Source organism: Hydractinia symbiolongicarpus, chromosome 8 (genome assembly GCF_029227915.1).
Source record: "Hydractinia symbiolongicarpus strain clone_291-10 chromosome 8, HSymV2.1, whole genome shotgun sequence".
In the NCBI taxonomy this organism is placed as follows: domain Eukaryota; kingdom Metazoa; phylum Cnidaria; class Hydrozoa; order Anthoathecata; family Hydractiniidae; genus Hydractinia; species Hydractinia symbiolongicarpus.
Window position 1 is genome coordinate 27,604,657 of NC_079882.1, and position 22,626 is coordinate 27,627,282.

The 22,626-nt window shown below is 33.3% G+C and overlaps 2 protein-coding genes across 2 annotated transcripts; both read left to right on the forward strand.

The window, feature by feature from the left end:
* Nucleotides 1-6,525: 6,525 nt before the first annotated feature.
* On the forward strand, nucleotides 6,526-8,420 carry LOC130653839 (GTP-binding protein 10-like). Its single transcript, XM_057456342.1, has 2 exons — nucleotides 6,526-7,221; nucleotides 7,877-8,420. Exons 1-2 carry the CDS (start codon nucleotides 6,553-6,555, stop codon nucleotides 8,354-8,356), a joined length of 1,149 nt encoding a protein of 382 aa, XP_057312325.1. The 5' UTR covers nucleotides 6,526-6,552; the 3' UTR covers nucleotides 8,357-8,420.
* A 521-nt stretch (nucleotides 8,421-8,941) lies between these two features.
* Nucleotides 8,942-22,391, forward strand: LOC130653837 (exportin-2-like). Its single transcript, XM_057456340.1, has 21 exons — nucleotides 8,942-9,819; nucleotides 12,192-12,337; nucleotides 14,639-14,806; nucleotides 14,885-14,973; nucleotides 15,284-15,482; nucleotides 15,594-15,686; nucleotides 16,050-16,142; nucleotides 17,472-17,546; nucleotides 17,626-18,171; nucleotides 18,536-18,672; nucleotides 18,808-18,911; nucleotides 19,014-19,111; nucleotides 19,268-19,326; nucleotides 19,439-19,653; nucleotides 20,165-20,244; nucleotides 20,396-20,579; nucleotides 20,843-20,924; nucleotides 21,265-21,374; nucleotides 21,689-21,823; nucleotides 21,904-22,034; nucleotides 22,126-22,391. Exons 1-21 carry the CDS (start codon nucleotides 9,735-9,737, stop codon nucleotides 22,213-22,215), a joined length of 2,919 nt encoding a protein of 972 aa, XP_057312323.1. The 5' UTR covers nucleotides 8,942-9,734; the 3' UTR covers nucleotides 22,216-22,391.
* The last annotated feature ends 235 nt before the right edge of the window (nucleotides 22,392-22,626 follow it).

Sequence of the window (22,626 nt, forward strand, 5' to 3'; positions counted from 1 at the left end):
GTCTGTGGAAAACGCTTCACGATTGACCATGCTTTGTCATGTGTCAAGGGTGGCTATATTCATCAACGTCACGACGAATTAAGAGATACTTTGGTAAAAATATCTGAAGAGATTTCCAATGATGTAGAAACAGAATCGCATTTACAACAGCTGATTGGAGAAAAATTAATCATTAATATGACGTAAGGGTATTTAACCCATTCGCTTTGACATACCTCAATCAGAAACTGCCTAATGCATTCAAATCGAATAAAAACATCAAGAAACGTGTATTTGGACAAAGAGTGCTAGAAGTAGAACATGGATCATTTACAACTCTGATTTTCGCACCATATGGGGATCCAGTCGAGAAACAGAACATTTTATCTCCACTCTGTCGCATAAAGTAGCGGAAAAAAGAAATCTGGAACAAAGTACCGTTACAAACTGGCTGCGGACGAAATTATCATTTCGTTTACTGCGTTCAGCAATACTCTGTGTTCGACACTATCTGCAATTAAAATAAACAAATCATGGTGAATAAGATGTAATGCTTTTACATTTTTTAAATTGGACGCATGATCAAGTTTAACTGCTGCTCTCGGTGCCATTAAAAACTACTTGTACCGACTTGTACCTCCTGTGTTGAATGTCTTTCGGTATAGTTTCCCGCCGAAGCTCAACATCAGATCCATTTTGGTTAAGACCATTGCATTCGTAGACGCGATTTGATATACTTCTGCTCTTGGCAATTTCCCATTTCCCTGCATCCTTTAAGCGCATACGCAAACCTTATCACCTATGTCTGCTAGTATTTTCAGGATGCCGTTGCTGATGACCATTTCAACCTTTTATTCTCCTTGCTTCAGATTGGAAATACTTGTCAGGACCCTAAATATATTGACATAGTTCTCCAAGTCCTAGTAAAATGTGATTTCTTGCAAAATGCGAGCTGGACGTTTGATTGGACTGTTGCACTCGCCTTCGTTTGGATAAATACTTCTCCAAAGCTTGAAAATGGAGTCTGCCATTTCAGCTGCACCTTCGTATATCTTTTCAATTCGCATTCTATTCTAACGCAGCTCCTACAAATCTCATGTATATGGTTCAGTGCGTATTAGTTGATCATCTTTATTCTTTTAGAGTCAATCACAATGCGATTCCTGACTGCAACCATCTCGGTCTCACAATCGTTCCTTTGTCATCCAAAGTTGTATTGTTTTGCTTCTTTCTCCAAGCTAATTACAAAACTATCCTCTTGACCCAGTGAAGTAAAAAAGTCTTCAACGTGAGCTTTCGCGTAAGACAATAGTGTTGTTGTGACTTTGTGACAAATAATCCTAGTTTGTTGTTTTTCTGGCATAACTCTGCAATCCCCAAATTCGAGTACAGACGCATCGTACTTTGTCACTCTATCTATCGATCAATAAGCATTTCTAATTTCGTCATAATCATTCTCTTCGTCAGTATTTTTTTGCTAATTATTAAACATAGGCCTTTTTTGGAAGAAATGTTGTTTATTGATGTTTGGTTTATGATCAAGGATGATCTTTCAATTGTTGACACCTTCGAATGTTCTGGATATGCTGCCTTATAACGCATTTCGAAAGACTTCAAAAACCTTTTGCCATCTTGTTTTCCCAAATTTAGAAATAAAATAGCGTACACCTACTATATGCTCAGGGCTAATTGCGTCTGTATACGTATTGATATTGAATTTGCTTAGCCAGTGCCGCGTTGAGTACTTGGGTTAGTTATGAATATTCACACCTATATTTTCAATAAATGAAGTCCCCGCCGTGCAGCGGGAAATAATTTTATTTCAACGATGTGTGTTTTGCATGCAGCATGCATATCCTAAGAACTTTAACTTTTTGCGTATAATGAATTCTGTTTTGGTTGTATAATTATTTTTTCTCCATCTAGTCAGAAAGCTAAAAGCTTTTTTTTAAGAGCTTTTTATGCAAAGTAACTGATCTTTTTAGTTCTGTTCAGTTTTTGGCTTTAGCTAGCCACTAAAAATGTGTTATAGATAGATAGATTTGCATATTTTACATGGCTAGTCTCACAAATATCTAAGGATATACCCTGTCTATTATTTCCAGGAGAGGCCTTGGCTTTGATGGGGAGTCCTGGAGTATTTAATGCCAGTATTACTAAACTATGGAACTACCCAGCAGAGCCACCCAGAATCGGCCAGAACCACTTAGAATGAGCCAGAACCACCCAGAATCAGTCAGAATCACCCATAATCAGACAGGACCACTCAGACTCAAACAGAGACAGCTAGCTATAATAGGTAACCAAAAGAACGCATCCTTCATGCCTTGAGACTGAGTATTATTGATGTTACTATTACGATTAGGGTCAATACGGTGCCTGTTTTTTGTGTTATTTGTGCTTGTGTTTTACCAATCTTGTAGTTGTGAACAATGGCTTTTTAACACTGTTTATGTTGTTTTACATGTAAATAAAAATCCTATTTCTTTTTTAACCCACGTAATTATATACCTATGTTTCATCCTATTTTACAAAAACAGTCCAGTCCATTGTTATTTTCCCAAGGATTTAGGGGCAAAACTGTTTATGAAATCACACCCCCTGGCGGTACCAAATATAATAAATTAGTGCATGATTTCGTTACACGTTTAAGCCTTAATTCGACTGAACATCATGACAGATAAGCAGGGCAGAGGAGACTAGGAGTAAGACTGGCAAAATTACCGCTGTGGTATAATAGCTTTTCATCCACAGAAATAAAGGCAGATTTACTAGAAAGGCGGGAATATTAGAGATTATTTTTCATTAAAATATTGAAATTGCTATGCTACTGCTGGATTACTAAAGAGGCAAAACAAGGTTTACGCTCAGTTTTTATACTGACTATGTACAGGTCTAAAAAGTACCCTAGAAAAGAGCATGATGTCATATGATCCTCACACTTGCTTTTCCAATGGATGAAACATATTGAAAACATGCTATACATTAGTCAAAGAATTAATTTAACTTTAAAATTTGCCAATAAGAGAAGAATATAATGTTAAACTTGAAAAGAATTAATTCCAGTGCATTTTGGATCTTGATTATTGTTTATTTATCAATAAGTTTATCAATAAATACATAGTATACAATATATATTTTGTTATATGGCTTGATCAAAGACACGCCTAGTAATCGAGGACTATTCTAAAGCAGAGTTATTAAATAATCAAAATCCTAAATAACTACCAGTAAGACAAAAGTAAAAAATTTGTTGTAAATTAGGCAATCTAATTTTTTAGTATGATGCTTTTCTGCAATGTTCAGTCTTTTTCAGGAATATTTGAGTAGGTGTGCGATGATTCGCACGTGTAAATCAAGTAATGCGTTGATATAAAACGCACATGCAAAGAATGTTACGCATGCGATACGGGCTCTGAGGTTATTTTTGTTGCGCATTCATTTTGCGGTAGAAGAAGGGGGAGGTTTTAAATCGTGAACCCCAAACACGATGATCGAGCGTCTACTGGTATAGCTTTTTCTACATGTCTAAAATAGTATGCATGACTATGCTGTCATTTTAATATTTCTTGTTTATTTTTCAGGTCATCACAAGAAAATAGGCAAAAATATGCTTTGTTTTCAAATTAAAAAAAATCTTTATCCAGGTAGCTTAAATAAAACTTCAAAATTCATTCAAAAACTTCAGCTACACTTTAACAAAATTGTTACAGAAAAAAATTGGCTTGCTCGTGGATTAAAAGGACAACAACTATTTAATAAATTCTGAGATCTAAAAGTGTTCGACCACGACGGAAATCTATTGGACGTTTTGTCTGACGAGTCTCCAAAAATTATTTCGACGGCTGGCATTGCATGCTACAAAATGGATTTTATAGGTTGATTTTGAAAACTCAATATTTATTTTTCAGGCGTGCGATTAATCACGCCTGAAACGATATAGGCTGTGCCAAGGCATGTGCATGCGATCGCGCGCCTCTCTTGAAAAAGCGTAAATGTTGTTAGATAGAAATCCCCTAGTCCGGCCACGATATCAGCGCTATAGTGGCCGGACTAGGGGATTTCAGGAGTTCAGATTGGTGGAAAATGCATTTTCAGGATCATTAAACACTGTAATGGTATGACATATATGATTTTATGGTTTATTTTCCAGTTTTCTTCTGACCATTTATATTTCTTCAGTTTTCTTCTGACCATTTATAGACTGAAACAATGTTTCTGTACTTGCAATTAACACACATAGTGCCGGTGATCCAGCCCTTGAAATTAGAATTTTTTTACGTCGGCAATAGAACTTTTAAACTGATTGCGTCTGCAATTTTTTTTGTAGTGAAATTTTTCAGCTGACAATAACTTTCGTCATTCACCTTTATCAGAGCTAGACCTCTCATAAATTCGATGCATCGATCTCCTAAGACGATGACAAATGGGAATTGGCATACCTTCCAGGTGAAATTGGCATACCTTCCAGGTGAAATTCGTTAGTTTAATAGTTCACTGCCAACTGTCTTTTTTATGTTTCGAGGTGAATTCATTAGGTTAGGGGATCATTAGGGTGTATATGGCAGAAGTCGCCGGTGATATGCTTTGAAAATTCTTGTCAACGGCACAGTTTAACATAAAGCAAAACTGTACAGGAGACTTAATTATTAGAGTATTCGCAGAACATCTCTTCTCACAAAACCGAGGGCAGGGCTGACTTACATTGCCTGCTTTGTTGTGTGGGGGAAAGAACTTCTGGCCTTCTTTTTAATACGATAAACAATCTTTGCGATTATTATTACTAGACATATTTGATTTCTCTTTCCCTTTTTAAAAAGATTTTTTAAACTTTATTCAACATGTTTTTTCTTTGGTATTACATTATGAGAACATTCGTCCGAAAGCTGTATTAAGGTGCAGGACACCTAACCTCTCCCATGTTCTGGTTGTATTTAACTTGCATGGGTGTGCACTCTTCTCGCAGTATTCTCTGTAACGATGAAGGTCGGACTGACTTGTGGCATGGTTCCAAATGGTCTTCTGTCTTTTGTTTGAGTCTCAGTGTAATGCACCAGCCGAACATAAGAGTGCCAGCATAAAGGAAAGGGGCTGACTTTAATGTTCTCTATACCTTACGTTCTTCGTAATAACACCGACCATTTTTGATTGTGGCATTCATAAGATTTGTGATTTTGGTGGCGCTTAAGTCCAGCCTAATGGCCTAACTTACTGAAAATAGAATGTAATTATTTTGTAGTCGCAATGAGTGAAAGTAGCTCAAACAAAACCGAAGTTATTGTTATTTAAAAATTTCACAACAAAATTACGTCGGCAATTTTGTTGCCGACGCAACTACGGCATCTTCAAATTTTACGTTGGCAATTACTGCCGACGCTAATTTTAGGGGCTGCGATCACAATGTCTGAACATTTTATTTTTGTTTTTAGTTCTTATTGTGCATGCTCACTTTTTTACAGTGAATGAGTTACGAATAACTTCTTTCCCAGCTCCTCTGTTTCAACGAAAAAAAAAATAACAATAAGAGAAGTGGCAAAAAGTTGTGAGGAACTAAATGTCGGGGAAAGTGAACCAAAAAGTCATTGAATAATTTCCTTTTTATTAAAAAAAACTTCAAACTTGAAAAATTTTTTGTAAAAGTTCACTATCATTGTCTTTTTTCACTTTTGAGGTCATTTTTTATTGAACAACGATTATAAAACCCAACATGAGAGACTTTCTTTTACTCTCACTTCTGAATTCGTACATTAACCCATTAAAAATAAACTCCGAAGGATCTAAGTTTTAAACATTTAAAAAATATGCTAGTGACACTTTAATGAAATCTTTAATGAAAAACAACCTTAGGTTGTTACAAACTCAATGCACCATAAAGGTTATAAATATATTTTTCTAGCAAACACAGTAGAAAGCTCTCCTACGCACAATACTTCATTCTCTTTGTTTGATTAACCGATGCCATAAGAATGTCATCCTGATATGGTTCACTCACCTCATTTAATTAAGTTAGGCTGCTGGGAGCTGATATTGTAAAAGTTTTAAAACGGAGAAACTAGTATTCAATTAACCCATTCTCAAAATAAAGATAAACACACTGTCCGATTTGCCTTATTTTAATGCTTTTTGGGAGGCAGTTAAGCTAAATCGTGTTAATTAAATTCTTTTTCATACGTTGTTAATAACATTTGTTTTAATTTTGTGAATGTTAATTTTGTGTCTTGGTAATTTTCTGAATTTGTTTTTCGTGAAAATCAAAAATAAGATGGATGTTTTTCATCCTTATAATATCTTGATTTTAACTATCATACTCAGCATAGTTAAACAATGCTGACTTTCTACAAGTAACAGCCAAATGCAATTTTGTGCTTATAGAAGAGTGGCAATCTTTTTTTATATTGTAGAAGAACTACTTTGTTCAGTAGTTCTTCTACAATATGACTTACACACATTATACTCGTCCGTCATGATCAGAGGTGAAGTTGAATGAAATACGGATGTGCTATGATAAATATTCACCTATGTAACCTTTTTTTACTTCAAATTATTAATTATTTGCTTTATCTGCAGGTAAGAATGTATACACGAGTCTATCCAACTATATTGCATAATATCAAATATTGTATTGTCAAGTCATTTTCCAATGACATTGCGGCCATAAAACTGAAACCACCGTCAACAAGAGACAAAAAAAGCCGCATTGCAGACAAAGTTCGAATATATGTGAGAGGTGGAAGTGGAGGGCAAGGTTCTCCATCTTCTGGAGGTTTAGGTGGAAAGGGTGGCAGTGTTTTTATTAAGTGTGTTAAGGGAGGTTCTCTTGCTCCTTTCACTTTACGCCAGAATAGACGCATTGTTGCAGGTCATGGCGAACATTATAGAAAAAATATGTTTAATTCAAAACCAGGGAAGGATAAGTATGTTAATGTTCCTCCTGGTACAGAAGTTAGAACTGGGGATAATGAACTAATGACAGACTTGAGTAAACCTAATGAAGTTATAAAAATTGCAAATGGTGGATTTGGAGGATCTGCAAAAACAAGTTTTTATGGAACTAAAGGTGAACGAAAAAATATAATATTAGAGTTAAAGACAATTGCAGATGTTGCACTGACTGGATTTCCAAATGCTGGCAAATCATCTCTTCTCAGAGTTATTTCCCGTGCTAGGCCGAAGGTTGGCCATTATCCTTTTACTACAATTAACCCAATGGTTGGATCAATTTTTTACAATGATTCAAGACAGGTTTGTTTATTTATCATTGAAATTTTAACTAAAACATTGAATTTCTTTTCCAGTGCTCCCTGGAATAAGCAGCCATAATGAAAATTTATACCGATTTTAGTGTGAGAAATTTTGGTAATTTTGGTATGAACGTCTCCAAAGTTCACATCATTTCGATATTTATATTTCTTTGATAGTTTTTCCATTTTTGGTAAAAATTTAGAAAAAATCATATGCATTTAAAAAAAATTTCAGCTCCTCCAATTTACATCCGCACCAAATTTAAGTTTTTTGTGCATGTCAATTTTTTTGTTCTATACAAAAATTGGTATGAATAAGGTACCCTCTTCTCAGATAAGGCCTCCTGGTAAGCATGAGGTTTTTAAAATAAAAGAGCAGTGTAAAATATGTGTGAAAACAATAATTTTACTAGAATGTCCAATATATAGCCATCAACAAAGATAAGTTTGCAATGAGAAAGATATCAACTGCATGGAAGGCAAATACAACCTGTTTCGATATACTTGTAGGACAGTAATATATGAAAATAACAATGACCAAACTTTTGAATATGTTAGATAAAAAGCAACTGGGAACAGAATCCTTGCTATGTTATCAAAAAGATATATACCTACAAAACAATGCATTATAATGTTGGAATTCTTTTTCAATTTAGATAACTGTTGCAGATCTCCCTGGTTTGATAGAAGATGCTCATTTGAATAAAGGAATGGGACATAAATTTTTGAGGCATATTGAAAGAACAAAAGCAATTGTTTTAGTTGTAGACGTTGATGGTTTCCAATTAAAGGAAGGTCACAAGTTTAGATCTGCTTTGGATACAATTTTGTTACTGATGAGAGAATTGGTTTTGTACAAGGATGTCTTACTCACAAGACCATTTATACTGGTTGTAAATAAAATGGATACATTGACTGCTGAAACAAATTTAAATCAGTTGCGTAGAGAAATTGAAAGTTTGGATCAAAGTCACATGTTGTTAAGAGATTCAGTTTATGCAGAAGATATTCAAGAGCATGTGACCATGCTTGCAGAAAATAATTTTGAAAATGTAATCCCTATTTCGGCTAAACAAGGACTTGGTATTGAGTTATTGCAGAAACAGCTATATAATTTGTTGCCTATTGATGATTGAATACCTTTTGCTGATATTTGGCCTTTTTATTATTTTCTTTGTGTTGTGTGAAGTAATCTGACAATTGTTTAAAAATTTTGAAAAAACCGTGATTGTCACAATTATGAAATCATATTGTTCTCTAAATACATCTTTTACACTTTTTTTAACAAGAATCGTACTTTTTGTTTAAGCCTTCCAGATTTTTAACAAATCACTATTTTCAGCCTATTATAATTCTTTACTTTTCAGATAATTGTTGAAGAAATTCACTAATATTTTAATTTAAAACTGTTAGAATTACTAATGACATAGAATGGTAAAATGAATGAAAATATCCAATAAAAGAAAAACCAATGTATAACAAGGGCTTCAAAAATTAGGTACATGCTTGTAAGCATGCACCTAAACTTCTCAATGTGCATGAAAAATTGTGCACGTAAAATAACCGCTGTCAATGTCATGCTACTTTCAAAACCCTAAAGTTAAATCAGATTTATATTTATTCATGATCCTTTATATTTTCTTGTCTTCTCATAGTTGATAAATCAGATATGAATTTCCATCGAAATGTGTGTAATTTGCATTTTAAAAGGGACAGTAAACAACATGTGAACAGAAGAGCAGACGCCCGACTTGGTGCGCCCTTTTATAAAAACATTTGAAATAAGTCTTAGATTGCTAATCGCCGTTGTTGTTTTATTGACCCCCTGGCCTTCCTTAATTTCTTGGGTCCTGTCAACATGTTTTAATATTGCACTTTGTAGGTTCACATGCACAAATTTTATATTAGGATAAGAATTGAATATGTTGTGTGTACTAATGATGACGTGTACCGAGTGGTGATTCTTTAATCAGAGTTAAATTCATATATTCCTTTATTACAAACAAACCTAATACAACTGACATTTAGGTACTTGGTGAGCTGCACGAATGGCGTACATACGTGTGCCTATGATGCTTTGAGGTGCACGAAAAAATGAGGAACGTGGTCCTGCACCTAATCAACCTACAAGGTACACACAAAAAACGACGTGTACCCAGATTGTGAATTTGTAAAGCCCTGATAACACAACAACGAAGTGACTATTTTGCAAATTCTCAAACGTTTTTGCCATCTGATGATGCATTTAAAGTATTCTTACATTTTCAAAAGTTAAGCCGGTGTTATGTTATTCTAAATGTTTGTCAACTTTATTTATTACTTATATATAAATTTACTTTGTTATAATTTCCAACTCTTTTATTTTAATGAACTAAATTTTTTTTTTCCCTTTTTGTTTTTCCTGGCAAGTACAGGGTCTGGCAAGTGAATGTATTTTATTGTCATGTTACTTTTTTTAATGTGTCTGGTTTATAATTGTTAATTTAAGTTTAACATCAACAATAAATAAACAATATGGCAGATACTGGAAAACAGCTTGAACAATTGGCAGAAGTTTTAAACTATACATTATCTGAAGAAAAAGCTAAGCGAAAACAGGGTAAGTTTTAACTTGTTTATAAACTATCTTTGTTTTTAAATGTGACTGCTTCTCATGTTAACACATTATCATTCACAACTAGTAAATTGTTAATTTAATAAAATTTAAAATAGAATTTCAGAGAACATAAACTGCAGTCCAATCACCAGCCATCTTATTAAACCGTGTGTTTCAATTTCACAGTATTTAATAACTCTATAACAGTAAAAACTATTGCAGCCCTCACAATTTAAGTAAATGCCAAGATGAACTTGTTTGCCTCAGAAGGTATTTTTCCATTACTTAAATTTGATCGGCTTCAACTTGCCTCAAAATGCTAAAAATGGACTAAAAATGTTTTTCATAGCTGCCATTATTTTATAAAAACAATGACAAGACAGAAATTTACAATCATGATCTACTAAGTTATGTGCTCCATATGTTTTTGTTTAAAACATAGCTATTATTTAAAGGGATTTTTTTATTTAAGGTGAAGGCAAATTATTTATTTCCTGGCCAAACCAGCCTTATTTTTTGAAAAAGCTATAAAATAATAAGGCAGATCCTTTTAGTTAAAAAAAACCCCCATATATATCAATGAAAAATGGAGAATGTGACTTGTTTGTCTACCATATGGTACTAAACATGCAAAAAATACATGTAAGAAACAAGACTTTGTGCTTTGTGTTGTAACAATCTTCTCTGTCACCAATATTACTTTTATCTTTCTTGTTTGGAAAAAAGGTGCTTTAATAGTTAAATTAAATATGGTGACTATATCCCTATAATATTCAAATTACATGTAAATTAATTATTTGAGGAAAAACTGAATACTTGACATCAGGTGCTTTTTGCTACACATATAACCAAGATCTTTCTGAAATAACCTGGGATAAGAGCCTTAATATCTCCGCCCAGCAGCTTGATGTTTGTTATGCTTATCAGGGTGTAAGGCAAGGTAAATAGTGTAAATAATAATTTGTGAAACACATATAACAGTGCAGTTAAACAGTGTGTGTGTGTATGTGTGTGTGTGTGTTTGACTAGCAAATTATTAGTTTGTCAGAATAATACAATTTTTTTTAATAAAGGGGATGTTATGTACATGGTTTATAACTGTCTCTATAATAATAGCTGTTTTCTGTCTGTTTGTGATTCTGTTTGTCTGTCTGTTAAGGAAACACGAAATGCGATATATAAAGGACAGGTGACCCTGTGGATTTTTCCACAGGTTAAGGACTAGTTCTATTCAATTTCCTGATATATTAATTTTATAGAATGTTATTTTCTATTAAGACATTGTTACGAAGTTCAGAATTTCAAATATATTATATACTACTATCATAAAATATGATTAGTTTTACTCTGCCACTAGACCAAGCCTTTTAAATCAAGTGACAATGTTGTGTTCTATATTAAATGTATATAGGTATGGCAGGTTATAAATAATAAACCATGATCCACCGTGCAATTTTTTTAAGTTATCCAAAGAATCCTGTCTTCATGGATATTTTTAACTTTAGAACTGCGAAAATTGTATATCGGGACATTCATTTTTGCAGTAGCTTTTTGTTATTACATTTTATTTAACAAGAAATTTAACATGTTTATTTTGCAACAGGACTGTTGAACTATATATTTACGTAATAACTTTAATTTGAAATGAACAACCTCTCTGGCTTCGAAAAAAAGAAGGCTTGATTATTAGTAACTTTTTTTCCTCCTACGATTTCGGAATCTCCTATAATATTGAATGATTTTTATACATTTTTTAGTATTTTTTCCTAAATTTAACACTGAATCCTCCTAAAATCTCCTAAAATTAAGAAGTTTTAAATCAATGGCTACTAAGCACTGTCCAAGTACTGTAGTCAAAACAGCCTATAGCAAAATTCATGAGAAATTTATGTAAGCAAAATCTGAGAAATTACCAAAGGCTACATGATAACGATTTTCAGATTTACTACAGGCGAAATTCGCTATGGTTTCAAGTAAAGGTTGCCTAAATGAAAAAATATAATAATTTTTATTTTATCATTTCAACGTTTTTCTGGGCTTATTAAAATACTATAGCCATACTACAGCTTTTTTCTGCAGCATAGAATAATTGTAAGAATATATATAGCTGCATATAAAAGTTTAGTTCGTTGTACAAAAATTCTTTAGAAAATCTTCTGTGGTATATAAGTTTTTGTATCTTTATTTAAAAATGTAGAGAATGAAGATGTTAGAGTTTAAAATACTGTTTAATCATGCTTCACACCATAGAAGTATAAAAGAACTTCTTTTATACTTTCAAGGTCACACTTCTTAAAAATGCCACAACAAAACCACTTCTACAATTTAGTTACCTCAATTCTTACATATATCTTTATCCTTGTTATTACATTTAGCGGAAGATTACCTGGAATCAGTTGAAGGAACTCCAAATTATGGTTTGTTGTTATTACAACTACTGACTGCTGAGTCAGCATCTGCTGTTATCAGAACTGCTGCTGCCGTAACATTTAAAAACTTTATAAAAAGAAACTGGAGAGTGGTGAGTTTATAATAAATATCAGTCATTTGTAATTAAATAACTTTATGCAGCTAACAAATAAAGCTTATATTTAACAAATAAGTATTGGCTAAATTAATTATGACCACAGGCCAAAAATCTCTTCATGTTTTAAGTTGTTCACACATTTTCAGTATTTAAAAGGAAGTAAACAAAGTAAATCCAAAAGAGTTTTGACTAAGGGTAATATATATTTCTTATTTTCTTGATAAATAATTCACAAATAATTTCACAGCATAACAATTTAACAGCATAACAATTTAGTATGGTATTGACAGTGACCTTACATAAAATCTACATAAGGGAATTTTTTTTTCAAAAGTTTTCCAAAAACAATTTCATTTTTCTTCATGGTCACACCTTTTTGAATTCATAACAGTTTATCGTAAATGATCGATTAAGCCCCGGGGGGCTTATTTGTTAAAATGGGTTTTGGGGGAGGGGGTTATTCGGGAGGGGGGGTTAAATGGGAGGGGGACTTATAAAATTATGCAAAAATCTAGTGTGCTAAAATATAAAAACAACGATTTTAACACAACTTATTTTTCTAAAAGTATAATAAAAACAAACACTAATCGATCTCAGTATCACTATCGCCTTCTTCGTCCTCGTCTACGAGCGTCTCTAAGGGAGCCGCATCAATCATTTTTTCGGCATCTGGGATAAATGGGTTGTCTTCCATCTCGTTTACCAGTTGTATTTGTTCATTGAGCATTGGAAGACCAGGCTGACAGGGTTGATGCTCTTTGAAACAATGGATCTCTTTATCCTCGCTCCCATCAGTAGCCGATGTTAAGGCACATGCTTTAAACGATTTACATATTAATTGAGCTGGCAGCTCCTTCCAGGAATTAAGAATCCAGTTTACAATTGTGCTGCGAGACGGAGGTTTCATATTCCCGCCATTGGTTATGAATTCTGACGGTTTCAAGCCATTCATCGTATTTCTCTGTGTAATATGCTTTAAACGGCTTGTTCCAACTAACATCCGGTGCCTGGATATATTTAGTGCAACCTCCAGGGACCAAAACGGTGTCAATCTTTTTAGCTTTAGGAGATGCTCCAACAACTGGCATTAAATGACACTCATATGTATCCAAAGCTAACAACTTGCGTTTAAAGTTAAACTGTCTGAGAACAGTATTTGTCAAACTAACTGTTAGATCGGTATTCATCCATCCGTTTGTCAAGGAAGCTATTATGCACCTATTTCCATACTCTTTTTTCATTTTTTTAACATCACGCTTTCCTTCCTTGAATACAATGAAGCGCTTCAGTTTTGTTCCATCACCTTTCACAGCCAGTCCAACGGTTACACAACATTTTTCGTGTCCAGTTGTCTTCATACTAACAGTTTTTTTCCCAACAACATTTACTGTTGTGTTTGACACCATATCCACCCAAATAGGTGTCTCATCAAATGCTATAATATCGGCTGGTTGTTATGAAAATTTCAATCGTAATCTTCTTTATTTTACTATGGGTATTAATTTACTAAAAGATCGGGATCTTTCTGTGCTATGGAGGTTTTTCATAAATTTAAAAAGCCAACCTGCTTCAAATTTTTCATCATACCTATTTGGATCTGTACATTTTAAATCTCCATAGACAATAATTGCTTTCTTCCTGATAAGTTTCCTTGACACACGAAGCATTTTCGTACGACGTTCAACAATCTATTCTAATACTTTTTCCTCCATTTCATCGCTCAACGGTTTTCTGCCAGCCCATTTTAAACGTTTTCTTTTCTTGTTACTAACTGACTTTGAAAGTTCTCGTAAGTCATCCTTTTTTTTCTACCAATCATGAATACAATGGCCGTCAACTTTATATTTCACCGTAGCAGACCCAATTGATTTGTTTTCCGCAAATTCAACAATTTCAAGTTTAAAATTAATCGTATAAGAACTTATTTTCTCTCCTTTGTGAGAAGTTGTTGCTGGCTCTTCTAGTTCCATTTTCGCAATAAAAATAAAAAAATTGAAACAAAATTCTATTCAAAAACAAAACATTTGAATTACCTAAACATTTGAATTTGAATTCTCAGAGCGAGAACGATACGATTATAACGTTGGTTTTATTTGTCACGACGAATAAGACTTTCTAGAGTATTGTCAGTATCGTATAAGATGAATTTTAAAATTGAGTTCCAGACAGCTATTCGTGGACATCATATTTATGGGTTTAAAAAAGGTTAAAAATCAGGGAAATATTTTGGATATGCAACCCTAAACTCTGGCAGATGAATTTTTTTGTAGTTATTTTGATTCAATTTTTTATTAGATTGATGGTGAAAATTCTAAAATAAGTGAAGCCGATCGACAACTCATCAAAACAAACATAGTTCAGCTAATGCTAAACAGTCCCGAATCTATTCAACGTCAACTTAGCGATGCCATTAGTATTATTGGAAGAGAAGATTTTCCAGAAAAATGGAAAGATTTACTTGGGGTAAACACACAGCTAAAAGCTACAGCAAGTTAAGAGCTCTGACATATTTTCTTTTCTTTTTTCTCCATTACTCTTTAGAATCTTACATCACACATGAAAGTCAGTGAAAGCCTGAACCTCCACACTGTTAATGGTGTATTACAGACGGCGCATTCGTTATTTAAAAGGTCAGTAAATATAGAGGATAGCTCTGTCAAACTCTTTTAATCACTGCCTAAGCATCTATTTTATATTTTTGTGGTTAAACATGCACAAGTTTTATTTATTTTACTATGGGTATTAATTTAGTTTTTTTTGGATTTGAAACTTAATACTTAATACTAGGAACTTAACACAGATAATCTTAGTTGATTTTTCCCTAATGTTATTCTGAGATTTTAAATCATTACCACAAAATTCTTCAGATTTCTTTAATTATTAACACTAAGTTTTTATTGTCTCCTTAACAAATTTATTAGCTACAACAATTGTGTTTAGATTCCGTTATGAATTTAAGTCGCAAGAATTATGGACAGAATTAAAGTTTGTTTTGGATAATTTTGCTTCGCCTCTTTTGAATTTGTTTGAAGGCATGATAGAGAGAATCCCAAAGAAAATCAACGATGCTGCAGAACTAAAACAAATCTTTGACGTCTTAACAGCAATTTGTAAACTGTTTTATAGCTTAAACTATCAGGTAAAAGGCTTTTATTAAAAATGCTATTTGTTAAAATGCATTTTACAAAAATTTTGAATTATATACTGCTTATTATAAACAGTTAATCCATTCAATTTTTTTGCTTGACAGGACCTACCAGAGTTTTTTGAGGACAACATGAAAAGATGGATGGAGCCATTTCATATGCTCATTGTCACAGAATTTAAAGTGTTAGTGACAACGGTATGTAAAGGTTTAAATTACTGATTAGTACTAAATCCTGCTGAATGGTATTAAAAATTAAAAAAAGGAAAACATATGACTTCAGGGCCAATGACATTCCATTGGGTTTACTTTAATACTGAGGTTGTGTAATCTGCACATGCGCCACAACTTTGTACACAACAGCCTCAAGTTTTCAAAAATTTGCAATACTTTCATTTTTTATAAATAAACATTTATAGAACAAACAAGAGGTTGAAATGAAGGTTCGTGTAACAGTTGCCTTCATGCATTTATTTTTTAAAATAACTCAAAAAAAATTTTTATTTACATAATGCATAACTGTGTGCGCATGCTTTCATATGTCGTTCTGTCATGCCATAGGATACTGATGAGGCAGGTCATCTTGAACGTATCAGATCTCAGATATGTGACAATGTTGCACTTTATGCTCAAAAATATGATGAAGAGTTTCAGGTTTGTTCTTCTTTCTTGTTACTATGAAGTTGGAATACCTTGAACAAGAGGTATTGGTAACCAGTTAGAGATCATTTGTCAACGTGAAAAATTGACAGATAATTGTATTATATTTAGCCTTTATGAAAGAAGTGAAAGTGAAATAAGTAGAATTATGTCTTTCGATATCTCCACAAAACTTTAGCATTCCAAACACTTTGTTTCAATAAAATCGGTAAGAAAGTAATTCCGTCAAAAACAAGAAATTAACATCTTTGTATGTTCTAGGTAATAAGTTATTGACTAAAAACCTTGTCATTTTCAATGCCTTATTTGTTGTGTGTCATATTTGTGGCTTACAATTCGCTTGGTCACATTCGATAGTGAAGTGATCTATGAATAAGGGCACATCTGTAAGTCTGTACGTCCATACATAACAGCTTTTTCTGCATTCGCTCATTATTTTTTTCTCTTTGCAAAGTTTTTACCCATAAATCTTGGAAAATGAACATTTTGGATTTTATTATAAAAAATGTAATTGCAATATTTTAGGCTAAATCAACTGAATTTGGGCCTAAAATAGGTTTTTTTAAGCGTTTCTTAAAAAAGTACCATTACAATCCTTCTATGAATGGACTAAAATGTAATAACAGATCATCCTCTACAAATTTCACTTAGTGATCAACAAGCAAAAATCCAGTTTCAAACTTAACTAAAATTATGGCTTTTTACATTTTATTAAAATTTATTTTTTCATTTTTATGCGCTATAACAGATGATTATTTACAAGTTTCAGTTGATTTCATGTTTCAGAAAAATTAGGCCTTTACAGCAGGCCTTAACTACCCCCAATTAACCGTAAATAAGGCTTTCATGTTTCTCTAAAAGTTTCATTGTTTGATATTCGCGAGTGACCATTAAGATGTAATCTTGTTTGACTTCAAATATTTTGAAATAAAAAAAAATGTTTTCCAACACTTAATAATTGTTGACCTGGCTTTTAATTTCTCCAACTTTTCCCGAAATGCTTATCTACAGTAACAAGCCTAAAAGTGTCATATGATAAAAGTTTTGAGGAATTTGGTATATTATTTATCAATTTTCTTGCACAGGAAGATTTTTTTTTCCACGAGTATTTAAACAGTGTTTTGTATAACCTGAAATATTAGTGCTGTAACATACTGTACAGGATCTTAAAATATATCCCTCGTTGTAAACTAATTTAGTACATCGTACTAAACTCGATGTTGCAGTAAAAAATTGCAGCAGCTATTCTGATGTAATTTCTTGTTTATATCAAATTAGTTGTTTTTTACTATAACAAATATAACGTAGCTTTTTTTATTTTAGCCTTATCTACCAAACTTTGTCGAAGCTATCTGGAACTTGCTAACATCTGTTGGAAATGATGTAAAACATGATCTGGTAAGTGAAATTTTGTAACATACGACATTTAAATATCCTCAATTACCGTTTGAATGATATGTTATATTTATTTATCTAGCTTGTCAGCAATGCTATCCTATTTCTCGCCTCTGTATGTGAGCGTCCTCATTACAAAGATTTATTTGCAGACCAAGGTACATTGCAGAGCATTTGTGAGAAAGTTATTGTTCCAAATATGATTTTTCGCGATGCCGATGAAGAACTGTTTGAAGATAATCCTGAAGAATATATACGAAAAGATATGGAAGGTTCAGATATTGACACAAGACGAAGGGCTGCTTGTGATTTAGTACGAGGACTGTGTAAATTTTTTGAACAGGCGGTTACAAATGTTTTTTCACAATACGTAAACGCCATGCTTCTTGAATACTCTCAAAACCCTTCAGAAAAGTGGAAATCTAAAGACGCTGCTATATATATCGTTACCTCGTTAGCTGCAAAAAAATCCACAACTAAACATGGTACAACAGAAGCGAGCGAACTTGTAAATTTAGTAGACTTCTTCAATTCACAAATAGCATCAGATCTTGGTGCACCTAACGTGGATGAGTATCCAGTGTTAAAAGCTGACGCAATCAAATATGTCATCACATTTCGAGGTGTGGTGAGTATACTTACATTAACTTTTCTATGTACTGACTACCTAATACGCACACATTTTACTTTCACAAGATTTTTGAAAAATGGTGTTATTGAGGATTACTATCAGTTATGTCGCAGTTTTTATGGTGAAGCAACCCTCTTAAGATATTTTATGAATGTTTTTATGGAAAAACATTTCTACTCGATATTCTTGAAAAAATGTTAATGTCATCAGTATCAGATTTTTGTTAAAATTATCGCAACCTGAAGTCCCTGTATCTGAATGGACGTTCTTCTTTATTCATTAGTAGTTTTAGCAAAATTGACGCACCCCTGGAAAAACTAACATACTAAAATCTTATTATTAAATTACACGTCTGTTTTAGTTACCAAAAGAAATCTTGTTGAAATGTTTTCCACCTGTTTGTGCACTCTTAAAATCAAAAAGCAATGTTGTTCACAGTTATGCTGCTTTAGCCATTGAAAAACTATTGACTGTAAGAACAGCAAATGGAAGTCTTCTGTAAGTATAGTTCAACTACTTAAATCTTTTTGAAATTAATTACTCTTTTTTCTATGGTGTATACAGCTAAGGTAGTATTTTTGCTTGAAAGATCCTCCAGATCAGATCAAAATTAAAATAAGTACTACGTTTTAGGTTTACGCCCCAGGAGATTTCACCGCTACGCGAACGGTTATATAATAATCTTTTTGCAGCTCTCAACCTTTCTGGATCCTCTGAAAACGAATATGTCATGAAGGGTATGTAGAAATGTTTACCTGTTCAAAGATTGCGCTCATAATCTTTTATATGTATTGCTTGCAATTCAATGTTATATATTTTATTACTCATGTTTATTATAGCAATTATGAGAGTAACAACAGTAATGCAAGATGGATTAGCTTCACTGGTACCAAATATAATAACAAAGCTTTCTGCGAAGTTAGCTTTAGTTTGTAAGGTAGGTTGTTCGGATGTTTTTCGTCATAGTATAGTATGAACTTTTGTGTATGACACACTGCAGAAATAGCGTTAATACTGATCAAGTAGACCAGTGACCTCACCATAAGGCCATATAGGATCAACGTCCTTTAACAAGGCATTTCTTCTTTTGTAGAATCCAAGTAAGCCTCAGTTTAACCATTACTTGTTTGAAAGCATATGTGCATTGATCAGGTTGGTGCATTATTGTAGCTACGTCGTTGATTGCAATGTTTCTCTTCCGTTTGTTTTTTGTTTTTTGTTTTTTGGGTTTTTTTTGTGAAAAACCATTTTGTATTTCTTTTAGGGGTGTTGGCAAAACCGACAAAGGTGTCGTCACGACCATTGAGGAATCTTTGTTCCCCGTCATTCAAATCGTGTTACAGAACGATGTGACTGAGTTTCTTCCATATGTGTTTCAAGTGTTATCGCTGTCGTTAGAGGTACGAGAGGAAGGTGTGAAAGGTCCCTATATGGATTTATTCCCAATGCTTCTTCAGCCAGTGTTATGGGAAAGACCAGGTAAGCAATAACTACTGTATGTAATAACGTCTTTAGTTTTTCGACATTCCACACTTGCCACCATAGTTGACGTAGTTTAGGCAGATTTTAAATTCACGTCAAAGGTTTGGCGGCCTATGTGTTGACGAATTAATCAAATGTTTCGGGTTACTGCCCTGACAAAGTGATAATCCGGATAAACTATCTGAGTTCATCACTAATATATTGTGCACGTAGTGTAGTGGGTTCGTCTGCGGCTCCCAGTTCTGGGGACCGCGGATCGAATCCCGCTCACTGCCAGGCAGTATGTTAGTGATGAACAAAGTAGTTCTTCTACAATACTTACACGCATTATACTCGCCCGTCATGATTAGCGGTCTAATCAGCGTGAAGCATTCTCTAATGAAATACGGATGTGCTATGATAAATATTCACCTATATATAAAAATTGTGTGTTATTAGCTGTCACTAATATTGCAGCATTTAAAAGTATTGAATATGATGTTACTGTTGAGACATCGTTCTATCGTAGGAAATGTTCCAGCATTGACCAAGTTGTTACAAGCGTATATAAAAAGAGGAGGAAATGAAATTTCCGGGCCAGCAACCATGGTAATCATTGTTTCTATTCATCTCTCAATGCGTAGTATTGTAGAAGACAATCTTAACCTACCATGCGATTGTGTGTAGTATGTAAGAGGACATACTCTTTTTCAGATGACTTGTGTCTGAACGCGAGCAAATTACTGATCTTTCTTTATAGATGCCTTTACTCGGAGTATTTCAAAAGTTAATAGCATCACGCGCAAACGACCACGAAGGATTTTACGTGCTAAGCAGTATGATTGAACACGTTCCCTGGACTTCTTTACAATCACATTTCAAAGAAATTGTAATGCTTTTGTTTCAAAGGTTGCAGACATCAAAAACAACGAAATTTGTTAAAGGTACGTAACTCGTATTTGTTTCTCGGGCTTCACTTCTAAAAAGATTAGTTGGCCGAAATTAAGTGCGACGAATATTTTTATTTTCTTTAAAGTTTTAAATGTCGATGTGTTAGAACATGGATGCCAACAGCCATCATTTTACTCTATGTTTTGGATTTTTTTAAATAAATGTAAATAATAAATAAAGGCAAAATCACATATAATTTTGATAGATAGTTAACCATATAAAAAATTTGTGAGCATTAATTTGGATCATTATTTAGGTTTCATTGTTTTTGTTTCACTGTTTGCTGGCAAGAATTCACCAAGCATCCTTCATCAAACAATTGATGGTATCCAACCGAAGTACGTATGTAGCAAGATACACGATAAAACTAATCATTCAGGAATAGTACTATATTTGAACTAATTTTCGCGCATATTAATTTTGCGTGCAATATCAATAAAAAAGGTATTTCGCGCGAATTTAAATATCCTCAGAAAAAACGTGAAAAGAAAAAGTAAAATTCTGACTTTTAAATGCGTTTTTTATTTGCAAATTGTATTAATTTTTGCGCAAGCGCAATAAAATTTATACACAAATGCGCGAAAATTAGTACGATAAAGTACATTCGCATTCCCGTATATTTTTGCACAAAACATCAGTTCCAAATGAAAAAGCTCAATTATTGATGATTTTTTTTAGGTTGTATGGAATGATGGTGGAAAAAATATTGACAACAGACCTACAAAAAGTAGGAGGTCATATTGAACGAAAAATATGTGCTGTCGGTGTTACAAAAATTCTAACTGAAAGTAAGTTTGACTGTTTTCTTTTGTTCTCCAGAGAAGCATCAATAACCTATGAGTTTCGAAGTTGTGCAAACAAACTGCGAAATTTTATTCCATCAAAGTAATTACTTTTTATAAGGAGTTCGAAAGTTTATCCTCTCGAAAGATTTAATAAAGGGTTTTTGTAAAAGGTGTATCGTGGCAAAAATAAAAAAGTGTTTATTCTTTGAGATTATACTTTTGTTTCATGAGAGTTGTTTCCGCGAAAATTTCTTTCCTGCAAATACTACTTTTTATGAGCTGGTGTGCTTACAAGCAAAAATCGTTTTGTTTTCTAGCGCCAGCATTGTTTGAAGCAGACTACCTGCCAAAATGGGCTCCATTACTGCAAGCTTTAATTGGATTGTTCGAGCTACCAGAAGACGATTCTATTCCAGCGGATGAACATTTTATTGATGTGGAAGATACGCCAGGTTTGTTTGTGCTTTTAATCGCTGCTTAATCACTTTTTCTCCGTAAACTTGATCTATATATTTGTCTTCTCTAATTCAAGGTTACCAGACAGCGTTTTCAGCATTGGCATTCGCCAGCAAAAAAGACCATGATCCATTTACTGAGGTTCTCGAACCAAAAGAATTTCTCGCTAAGAAGTTATACGCTCTTTCTGTTGCTCATCCGGGACAGGTGATTTTACGATTTGCGCTTGTTTCTTCGGTGTTACGAATAGTTCTTCGTGAATGAATTGATACAACTTCTTATTCTACGTACTGTTTAGGTTACTCGATTAATTAAAGATGGTCTAAACCCAGAAGCATTGAAATTTCTTCAAACGTATTTTACAAAGGCTCAAGTACAATTGACTTGATGTAACACGTATATACTGAACTTTCGTGATCATTTCAAGATAGTAAATGCTCTGACATTAATAACGTACCAATCTTCACTGTTGCTGTTTTGTGAATGTACAAAAAACTTAATCCATAAAAAATATAGTATAAAAACCTTCCTAGTTAAAAACAACGAAGAATTTATTTTCAGATATGTGCCGTTTTAATCATTCTGTGACAACTTTTTTATTGATGATATACGTTTAGGATTAAAAACTTACACATTTCGTCCTGGAACTTTTTAGAATTTTTTTTTCAAAAAATCTAAAAATTCTTCCCAATTCCTTTATTTGTTTTAAATGTTAGCCCAGGAATGTGCGTGTTTGACTACCTTCTTCGGGGATGTCCCTTATGTCTCCTCTTAACATTTTGCCACTCAAACGCTTGAA